The sequence below is a fragment of the Zootoca vivipara genome, chromosome 16, assembly GCF_965207765.1.
Source record: "Zootoca vivipara chromosome 16, rZooViv2.hap1.1, whole genome shotgun sequence".
Taxonomy (NCBI): Eukaryota; Metazoa; Chordata; class Lepidosauria; order Squamata; family Lacertidae; genus Zootoca; species Zootoca vivipara.
Genome location: NC_142599.1, coordinates 9,337,532 through 9,348,336, shown reverse-complemented (window position 1 = coordinate 9,348,336; position 10,805 = coordinate 9,337,532). Strand labels below are relative to the sequence as shown.

The following is a 10,805-nucleotide window of genomic DNA, read 5'->3' as shown; positions in this document are numbered from 1 at the left end:
TTTTATTTCCTTCCTCGCGAGGAAGCCGCACGAGGTTCCATTAGATGCAAGCGCAAATCGCGGCGAAACGCCCCAAGCCAAGGCGCGCGTAAAGAGTTGAGGATCCGCCGGATGCCGAAGAGATAAAGTGGCCATGGGGAAGATTTGCCAATAGAGGTCAGGTCGATGCTAAAGTGATTCAACACGTGCATTTTTACACTTTGTTTTTTTGATCAGATTTTTTTTTTGCCTGGACAGTAATGTTGCGAACTTGTTTTCCTAAGCTGGAATGGTATGCCCTTTTTAAAATGTGTGTGTTATGGGGGTGTTATTGGGTGGTTGTTTTTATTTTGATTATGTGCTTTGGGGTTTTATAATTCTGATTTTATCCTTTGAACTGCCCTGAGACCTGTGGGTATAGGGCGGTATATAAATTCAATAAATAGTACTAAAATAATAATGTTCCCCAACCCATCCCTTTTATCTTATAACCCCAACAATAAGGGGGTTGGATCAGATGACTGACCCTCAATGTCCCTTCCAACTCCACAGTTCTGAAGTATATGCTGTATAAGAGTTTTTACGTACTAAAAATAAAAGTGTGTCAGGATGCATCCCTGTCGCACTTGGGGAGATTTATCAAGCTACGCTTAAAAAGTGAAGCCAATTGGGCTTTTGTGACCAGGATGACCTCTGTGACCAGGCTGGGATGTAAGAACTCAGCTGGTCTTTCCGGTATCCTGCTCTCAGGTTGTTCAGGGCTACTACAGTAAGTGTTGACAGAAGTTGAGAGACATTGCATAGGCAGCCTGGAGGTTTGGCATCATTAGGCACCAAAAGCATAGGAAAAACATGGCCACACATGATTAGAATTACTTTCCTCTGGGTTAAGGGATCTAGCCCTGCCTGGTAGGAGGCTATCATTTCGGCATGTGTCTCAGAGACAATGGAGTAAGCCTCTGGAGGTGAAGTCAAACTGCTGTGTTAGCAACTCAAAAGTGCAGATGGCAAGAGCCCCCTCTCAACTTCACTGATAAGAAGGTCCAAAGGACAGCAGAACAATACTTTTGGAGTACTTCTTATATTGTAGATACCTTCCCCTTTGACAGCAATGTCTCACACAGATTGTAACTGACATGTAGAAAGGACTCTATGAACTGAAAACAGAGATGTTATGTGTACCTTTGTTATCCATGAAAATCTTTTAAAATAAAAGCTAATAATAGTAAAAAAAAAAAAACCTGAAAACTGGGGCGGGGGGGGGGGACGTTTGGCACCAAGGCGCCATCCAACCATCTTAGGGACTCCACTCCAGATGTGTAAGTTTTACGCCTTAGCTTTTTCTCCCCCAAAGATATCCCTCAAGGAAGCGGAGGTTTAGAGTCAGAGTTTTTCTCCTCCCAAGTGGGCTCCCTTCCCAGGTTGACAAGCCCCATCTGCCCTGCACTCTGGTGCCTTGGCTAGAATATTGATTCTGACTTGGGTGAATCATGTTCAAAGCCCTGCTCAGTGATTAATTAGGTAACTAAACATACTGCCCCCCCACCCTATTTTATACCTACATTCAAAATACCAGAACCCTCAGCTCTTTGGGCAACTGCCCCTCCAGAAGCATCTCCCCCCTCGACAAGGCAAGGTCTGCCTTCCTCTCTCTCAAGTGATGTTTACTCCCAGGTTAAGTACCCAATGCAACTTCTCCTTCTTGCCTAGATCAGTGTCAGAGTCTTGCTCTTAGCCTATACTGCAACTGTTCCTTTTGTTTCAAGACTCGCTCTCCCTATTTATTTTGGAGACAGGGGAGGTGTCTCTGTTTTGACATTAGTGCACACGGAGTTCTAATTTCAGCTTCTTCCTGTTTATCACCTCTAGGATGATGCATCTTGATAAAAGGTCGAACCTGCAAAGCTGTTTTAAAGTTTATGGAGTTTTATTAGCCTCCCCTTCCCCTCATGGTTTCCAAGGGGGAAGGAACTAACATTTTGTGGCAAGGAAGCAGATCCTAAGGGGTCAATGCAAAATACAAAAGTCCCAAGAAATAATGGCAGCCGTGTGTTATAAAAATGTACACTTTATTACACCTTCAGGTAGGATACATCACAAGTCCTTACAATCCTACTGGTCAAGTACAAATGTTTTATGTTCATAAAGATATTTACAAATTAGACTGGCTTTCTAACACACTTTTTGTGAGAGAGAGGGAAGAGGAGGGAGAGACAGAGGGGAAGAGTCTAATTTTCATCTTCACTGTCTGTAGAAATAGACATTGCTTCTGCTGACACAATCAAAACCAAACACAGAGGCTGTCAAAAAAAATGCGGGGGGGGGACCTTTACGTTTTCTTTTTTGTTTACATTTACACCCCACTGCATTTATACACATAATAAAGATATAAACATTTTTTCCAGAAGTAAAACCAGAACTAACTACACTTTTTGGAGGGGGGTGGTGGAAATCAGTATATGGTATGAAATAGGCGCAATGATCTCCCAGGAACCAGCGTCTATGCATGACCCACTCATCTCCAGAGGCTAACGCAAGAAATATTCTGGGTGGTTCCCAGCCACCTCTGCGGGTGAGGGCTCATGGGAGTTGTAGTCCATAACATCTGGAGGGTACTAGTTTGGCAAGCCCTCTGCTAACACAAGAGACATTCAAAGTGGCTCCCAACCATCTTTTTTGTGTGTGTTGTCGTTGCCTTCAGCTTGCATTTTAATTCTTCCGCTGCCTGTGTAATAGCAGCTCTCACAAACACAAACCAACAAACATAATAGTACAAAGCTATCGAGGGAGGGTTGATCTGTCTCTACTTCTTTTATGTACAAACACTTATTTTTTTATAAAAACAAACAAACACACAAACACACACACAACTGACAATTGTAAAAACTGAGGCTCCAAGAAAAGCAGGTATGTTGCAATAGGGAAATGAATTTAAATGAAAGGGCTAAGGGCTCTGCAGGTTCAAAACATTGCCTGTGCTCTCTAACAGTTGCAGTCCAATAATTCATGTACTGTATGCAGAACAGGAATCTATGTTGGCCCCAATCCACGAGAGCTTAGCACAGAGCCCACTGTGACCCACAAGCTTTGGGCAGACTCTGTAGTCATGGGCTGGCTCTTCAGTCTGAGAAGAACGGCAGAACCCCCACCCTGCCAAAACTGGGATCCCAGTTGTGTAGCATGCAGATATATCACTTCCCTGCAAACCATGGTCCTCTTTCTACCATTTAATAATATCTCATTTTGTTCTCATGGCACATTGTGCAGCATAGTAGCCAAAACAGCAGACAATCTGAGGTTCCAGAAGCAGTGTCGGTTTTTAACACATGGCAAATACATTTTGCCATGAATTTTTTTTTGGGGGGGGGGGGTTGAGGGAGTCAGAAGCTGCTGTCCCTGATTGTTTCACAGTTGCTCAGGAACTCAAAAATTAGTAAGGCAGGCGAAATTTGCAAAATTAGCAACCCACAAATGCCCCACAAGAAGATTTCGTTTCATATCGTTTGCTAAAACAAGAGCCCCAAACATTTTGATCCAGTTCTTTACTCAACTAAAGAATTTAGACTGAATTTTTTTAGTTCCTCTTCCTATAAAGCAGAGACAATTAAAACAGATCCCAACAGTGGAAAAAATACCAGGGCATCCTCCCAGTCTGGCTGCCCCATGAGAGAAATAAGGGCAATGAACCGTTTTTGCTTATCAATCGTTAATGAAACCTTTCTTTTTACAAATTAAGTGGGGTAGGAAGAGAAACAATGGGTTATAATTAAACAAACGGATACTATCACGTAGTATTTATGTCCCCAAAAGACACATGCTTGGATTATTATTACCTTAAAAGTGGAAAAAAATGAGAGTGAAAGCCTATGGGTGAGTGCTTTAAAAAAAACTGTACAGGTGGGGAGGGGAACAGGACACACAACTTGACACACAGCTAGCAAATGTTTCTTTTTTAAAAAAGGACTTACAAAAATGGAGACTGAAATATGGTTCATAATTACAGATACTTACAAACCTTCACATGCATTGGCTAAATGTTCTGGAGAGAGCTTCAATCAAAGCCCCACTCCCAGCCAACTTATGAAGGGCTTGTCACAACTCAACTTCAAAACAAGTGGAGAGGACTCCTGCTCTGCCAGCCATTGACTGCGCATTGCCTTTTAGTCATTTGAAACCCACTCAAAGAGGATTTCCCTATGGCAGTGATGGTGATATGCTAGACTATGCAGATTTCTACGGAATACTTGAGAGCAACCTCTTCGCTTATCTCTCTTATGAAAACAAGCAGAGATCCAAGTCTTTAAATATTTACACGGCGTATGGTTTGAACGTGCAACCTTCCTGGGAACTTCACACAGGGTCAGAGTCACGAAAGTGCGCCTGCAGCTTTTTGGGGAGAGGCTCTCTGGTGAAGGGACTGCCGGCAAAGCTTTTCCTGTGCAAACAGGTCTGCAGGCTCCAGATTTGCAGGAAGCACAAACAGCGTGTCCTCCTTTGCTCACTGCTGTGAGGTCACCATGGACTCAGCTGGGTTTGTTGGGTGCCTTTATCCTGACCGGAGCCCTCATTTGCACTTTTGCTTGCTGTGTCTGGCCGTCAGACGATGCCGGAACCTGGGATGGGTTCTGTACGCCGGCTGCCTGAATCTGGGGAGATGCTGTTGTGACAACCTGCTGCTGGACCAGTTTCTGTGGAACCACCTGAGCAGTGGCGGTGGTGGCAGGGATGACTTGGACCTGGTGCTGTCCTGCTGTCGTCTGGGACAAAGTCACCGTCTGTGGCTGAGCTTGAACCTGGGGGGGGGGGTGCGGGAAGGGAGGAAAAGGGGAAGAGGTCAACAGAAATGTTTGCTAGTGAACATCATACTTTGTTAAGTGTTCGATCCTTTCTAAAGGCAATTTCAGAAGTCACACTTCCCCGCTTAAGATTTTTGAAAAAATGCATCCAAGTTTGAAACGTGGAATTCCACAAACCTTACCTGCTGGGAAACAGACACCACCTGCTGAATATTGGCTACCGCTGCCTGTTGCGAGACCACTTGTGGGAGCTTTGCAACCTTTTAAGAACAACACATTGGGGGAGAAGGGGTTTGTCATTTAAAAAGTATCCAGCATTCTGCCAATGTTTGACTTCAGCCGGTGTCTGTGGGCTCCACACCCGACTGATCTGGGGATGATCTGGGTAGAAACAGTCACCGAACAACCAGCAGGGAAACGGGAGAGGCTCTTATTGTGTGAGTACCAATATCAGATCCTCGTCAAAGAGAGGGGAAGAGGCACAGCAGCCTTACCTGTATTTGGGTCTGGACTTGTTGGGCTCCACCAGCTTTCTGGGCCTGAGAAATCGGCGTTGGTAGGAACTGTGCCTTGATGGCCGGTTGCGTAGCGTAGACTTTCTGCTGCTGTGATGTCTGCTGTTGGGCCTGGACAGTGACTTGCTGGGCATTGATCTGAAAGGGCAAAATAGGGCATTCAACCTCTTCGAGTCAGCACACTGGTTAAAAATGTCAGATTAGACTGGAAGAATCAGGTTCCGATTCCCCATTTCCCCCAGGAAAATCACTGGGTGACCTTTGCCAATCACGACCTCTCTTCCCAAACTACCTCACAGGCTTGCTTAGAGGATACAGGGGTGTGTGGAAGCATGCATTGCCCTGACCTCCGGGGAAAGGCGGGATATGGAACGCAACAAACAGTGGAGTTCTCTGAATCCAGGACACGGCTAAGTACATGCAAATCTTTGCCCTATGCGACAATTTACTTACTGGTGATAACAGCAGGCCATTCCTCCATCTTTAGCATGCTTCTAATGGCCAACATATCCCACCTTAATGGCAATGCAGTGTTTACAAAGGCAGTAACAGGAACAGAGAGGGGTACCTTTTGCTGAACGGCAGCTTGTCCTTGGGCAACCTGAGGCTGGATGGCTTTCTGCTGCTGGGCTGCCTGGTGATGCTGCTTGAGTTTCAAGAGCTGCTGGACATTCAGTGGCTGAGCCACCACAGTCTGTCCTCCTGTGCAGGATATGAAGGACGGAACTAAAAGACTGGACACTGCAAGTTCTGAGACATTGTTCACAGTGATGCTCCGCAATACCTTTTTGGAATCCCTTCCTGTTAAATATTAGACTGTTGTGTTTTCGGTGCCTGCTGAAGACCTTCCTCTTTCAACATATATTTCCCCACTACTGCTCTTTTATCAGTAGTCCTGTCTATTAAACAAACCTGACATTTGTGGTAGCCACACAAGCCTGCTTCCAAAAGGATGAGGCCTTCACCCGGGTTCTTGTTGAATTTTGGAGGCAAGTGCCTCTGATGCCCATTGATGATCCTACTCATCTCCTTCCAAGTTTCTGGAGCACCTGTGCTTTGGAGGGGCTTTCCCGAAGCACTGCAAACCTGAGCACCCTCCTTTTCCTTGGCACTGCTGCTCCTGCCCTCCACTAACACGTCCCCACAACTTTGCTGACCTGACAGGAGCAGGATGACTGTACGCAATGTGTTGGGCAGCAATTTGCCTGCACGCAGCACAACACAAAGTGGGGTGGTTTTGGAGAGAGGGAGAAGGAGGAGGGTTATTTTGGGAAGCTATGGTCCCTCAGGTGCCAAGATGAAATATAGTTCCTCAGGAAAGTCTTTGAAAAGGACTTGCATTTCAAAGACTTGCATTCATTCTGCTCTTTTGTTCTTGCTGGGATGTATTTATTCTACTGCTGTGTTTTGTTTGTTTGTTTGTTTTTATCTCTTACTGTTTTCATATCTTGACGTAAATCACCATGGGATGAAGCAAGGGGCAAGTTTTTGATATATAAATAAAGCTTCTTGCCAGTTCTCCACCAGCTCCTGTGCTACAGCTAAACCGACACCTTTCCTTCTGCTTCAGAGAAGCAAGTCTACAATCTGTTTGATTCCCTGACCCACTGAATCTCCCAAGTCCTTGGCCAACTGGAGAATTCACTGTCACAAGCATGGTACAGTATAGGCATTAGTAAGTCTCTGATTTTAAAAAAAGAGAAAGAAAAAGAAAATGACATCTTGGGCATCACTCAGAGAGGGAAAGGGAAAAAAGAGGCTTAAAATGAAAGTTCAGGGTCCCGCCCCGCCCCCCAAAGTTTGATATGCACCCTCTTGCTTTCGCTCTCTCTCACACACACACACACAGAGGTTAAGGATAATGATTGACAGACCTGCTGCTTTCTGTGGTTGTCCAATAGCGACGCTAATCCCAGCGACTGTGACAGGGAGTGTGGTGACCCCTGCAGATGACACCACGGCAGCTGGAACAGACACCACCGGAGGCTTCGCCAAGGCCACCTGGGCTGCTTGCGGTGCCTGGGCCTGGATTTGGCCTTGCGCTTGAAGCTGGGAAGCAGGAACACGAGTCTGAGCAGTAAGGAATTGGGATTATTGCACAAGCATGAGAGGAGACATGCCTATTTCGGGTGGAATGCAATCTTGCTCCACAGAACGGCAACGCAATGAGGCAGGAACGGGAAACCTATCTGGCCCTTGGAACTCTACTCAGGCCCTCACTGGCCCCTGCTTCACACCCTCTTCGAGTCACTCTGCCTGTCTGCAACGTTTCCCTGAACTCTGATGATGCCTCTTGCTTGCCCTGCTTGCAGAACAGAGAAAGGTTCGTGAGTGTCCGTACGAAGTGCTTCGGCCACTTTCTCCCCTGGCCCTGCCCGTCACCAGCATGTGGCCCCCTGAAGGTTCTCTGCAAGGGAATGCAGCCCTCAGCTTTAAAAATGTTCCCCACCCCTGGATTAAAACAGGGTGGGGAACCTGTGGCTCTCAGGATGTTGCCACACTCTAACTCTCAACCAGCAGCCTCCAGAGGTTTTGTACTATGACACCCATCAGCCCAACTGGCCAATGGACAGGAACGAATGGTGGTTGTCCCAAACACCTGGTGGACAACAGGTTGGAGAAGGCTGGTCCAGATGGCTTCAAATGGGGCTTAAGACAAATCCATGGAGGAGTGGCAGGCTCTATTGAGGGCTAAATGGAGCCCTGGTGTTCAGAAGCAGTGTCCTCTAAAGCAGTGGTCCTCAACCTTGGGCCTCCAGATGTTTTTGGCCTACAACTCCCATGATCCCTAGCTAGCAGGATCAGTGGTCAGGGATGATGGGAATTGTAGTCTCAAAACATCTGGAGGCCCAAGGTTGAGGACCACTGCTCTAAAGGCCAGTTGCTTAGCGGTCAACAGTGGGGAACGGTCTGCTTCCCAAATATATACTGTCTGTGGGAAGGAAGGCAGCTGTTCCAGGCAGACTTTTCATCTTGCGTTCACAATGAAGAGTGCTCTAACTGTGCAGAATTCTGCGGCTGCCAGTCCAGTGCTTAAATGCATTTAAAGAACTCAACCAGCCAGTGCAGAAGTTCATGCAGGAGAGTGAATGAGCCAGCAGAGGAAGGGCGGAGCTCTCCACCCCCCACCCCACCCCCTCTGCAGCAGGCAGCGTTTAGCCAAGCCAAAAGAGAGAGAGGAAAAGGCTTGTGCCCAGTCTCTCCTCTTTGCCAACCACCCCACCAGTGCCAGGCTAGCTGAAATTTCTGCTGGCTTGTTAGCCTCTGCGGGATCCCCAAGGCTGACTTACAAGGCGAGCAACCTGGAGGTTTGTGACGGTGGTGCCAGTGAGGACAGCCCCTGGCCTTGGTGCTGCGACAGCCGTGAGTTGCTGGGTCTGCTGCTGCTGCACTTGAACCTGAGAGGCCTGTTGCTGAGCTCCGGGCTGAGCCTGCTGCTGGGCAGCCTGCTGTTGGGGAATCTGCATCTTTTGCTTCTGTAACTTGATGAGCTGTTCCTGAAAAGAGAGAGAGAAACACAACATCGTACCACCACCACGACTTTTGGCTCTGCTAAATGGCTTCTGACACCAGGAGAGTATTGGAACCAAAGTTTTGCTTTTCTGATACAGTACCAAGATTTACTGAGCACAAGGTGGATTTGATTTAAACCAAATCGATTTATATCAAATCGATTTAAATCATGATTTAAATCACTAGTCAGTAAGACTTGATTTAAATCATTTTTTTTACAGAAAGACTCATTCTTGCTGGTATAATCTTAATATTTACAACCAGATGAAGGTTTCATTTTTGGAATAATAAATTTTCAGATTAGTTTTTACAGTTATATAAAAATTACTGATTTGGTTATACTATTAGAAATACATAGACAGATAATTATGAAATTATTGTTTATATTTGGACAACTTTTCTGCTGTACTTTATTGGAAGGAGAAAAATAATCATTTCCTTAATACCAATTTAAACAATTTATTTAACTAAAACAATAACATTATAGCATATGTATCCATGTTTGTTAACTGAAGTGATTAAATAGCTTTTTTTTTAAAAAAAAACTGAGTTTTAGCACACAGGAAAAACGTAAAACAAATCCTTAGTTCCTGATGAGTAGCCTTTGGACTGTAATGTAACTTAAATAGAAAACTATCTTTAGAAAGATTTCTCCTACAAAAGCATTCTATTTTAAAAATCCGATTTCAATTTTTAAAAATCTGATTTTTTTGTTTATTTTTTTTTAAAAAAATCATTTATTTTCATCCACCCTAGCTGAGTGTATAGATCTCAAAACACAGTGCATGTTACGTAATGCACTGCACCTTCCCCCATCTGGGTTGCTCTCAGTGGTAGAGTCTCTGCCTTGTGTGCAGAAGGTCCCAAGTTCAATCCCCGGCTTCTCCAAGTAGGGCTGGGAAAGAGTCTGTGCCTGAAACCATGGAGAGACACTGCCAGTAGACACAGGGAGTAACTGAGTTAGACAGGGCAAGGGTCCAACTCAGTATAAGGCAGGTTCTTATGTCGCCCTCCAAATGCTTTGGACTGCAAGGTTGAAGAAGGCTGCTATATTAGGTGCACGTGTAAAATCAAATGCCACCTTATCAAAAATACATGAACGCTATGTGTATGCTAGGATTCCATGGAAGTGGCGGAGATAAAAATACAGAATCTGGTGTTGAGAGCGGGAGCCTCCTTTCCCGGAGCCCCTGCTTTTATCTTTTGGTTTCAAAGAGCAGGTTTCCAGTTCTCATGACTGTAAAGATATGCTTGACAGGTGTGCATGGGCAAAGCATCTCAGAAGTGAGAGGGGATCAGGTTAAATCTCTAGGGGTCGAGAGCCAGGGCTTCAGCACTCAGGCAAACTCCTTGCCCTTCCCTGCAACTCCATGATGCAAATATGCCCAATTTATGCCACTCTTCTCAAGCTATAGAGTACCTCAAACTCCCACCCCCACTCCCCGGACACTTGAAAATTGCTGTGGGTCTTGGAGGGTTTTCTGGCTCTTCAAGCAGCATGGTGCTGCTTTCCATGCATAGTGCAGATGGGCTGCAATGCAGCGCTCCGACCGACGCTAGTGCTAACAAATCGAGGAGCCTCTCCCTCACCTGGGATAACTTCCCCACAGCTTTAATCTGGGCTGGTGACTGGGCCTGTGAGACTTGGACCTGGCCTGCTGCCGCCTGCTGCTGTTGCTGCTGCCGCAGGAGCTGGAAGTGAGCCGGGCTGATAGCCTTCCCCGACAGCTGCACACCTGCTGGAGCTGCTGGACGCAGGGGGAGAAGAAGAAAATGAGATTTATTACACTTCCTGGTCATTCGTCACTACCTCCAAGTGACTTGCAACATTTTTAAGGAACGTAAGTTTTTTTAAAAAAAAACAAAACTGCAGCATGCAATAGATAAAGATTTCACAAATCAATCCCCAGTAACAGGCAGCAAAAAGCTTCAGTGGAACAATTTACAACAGTGCCCACCATAGCTGCCAACCCTCCCTTTTTTTGCGGGAAACTCCCTTATT

At 45.8% G+C, this 10,805-nt stretch overlaps 1 protein-coding gene across 25 annotated transcripts in view; it reads right to left on the bottom strand.

Moving 5' to 3' along the window:
- Window positions 1-2,031: 2,031 nt before the first annotated feature.
- EP400 (E1A binding protein p400) overlaps window positions 2,032-10,805 on the bottom strand; it is a 76,958-nt gene continuing 68,184 nt past the window's right edge. For 19 of the 25 annotated variants that reach the window (XM_035097681.3, XM_035097687.3, XM_035097686.3 and 16 more), the window contains 7 exons: window positions 10,394-10,551; window positions 8,581-8,787; window positions 7,165-7,360; window positions 5,859-5,992; window positions 5,270-5,428; window positions 4,958-5,035; window positions 2,032-4,772 (listed from right to left, as the gene is read on the bottom strand). In XM_035097681.3, the coding sequence (XP_034953572.3) occupies window positions 4,503-4,772; window positions 4,958-5,035; window positions 5,270-5,428; window positions 5,859-5,992; window positions 7,165-7,360; window positions 8,581-8,787; window positions 10,394-10,551 (1,202 nt within the window). In that variant the 3' untranslated portion in view covers window positions 2,032-4,502. The remainder of the gene's footprint in view (window positions 4,773-4,957; window positions 5,036-5,269; window positions 5,429-5,858; window positions 5,993-7,164; window positions 7,361-8,580; window positions 8,788-10,393; window positions 10,552-10,805) is intronic. The other 6 variants (XM_035097699.3, XM_060269628.2, XM_035097698.3 and 3 more) reach the window with 3 other exon arrangements.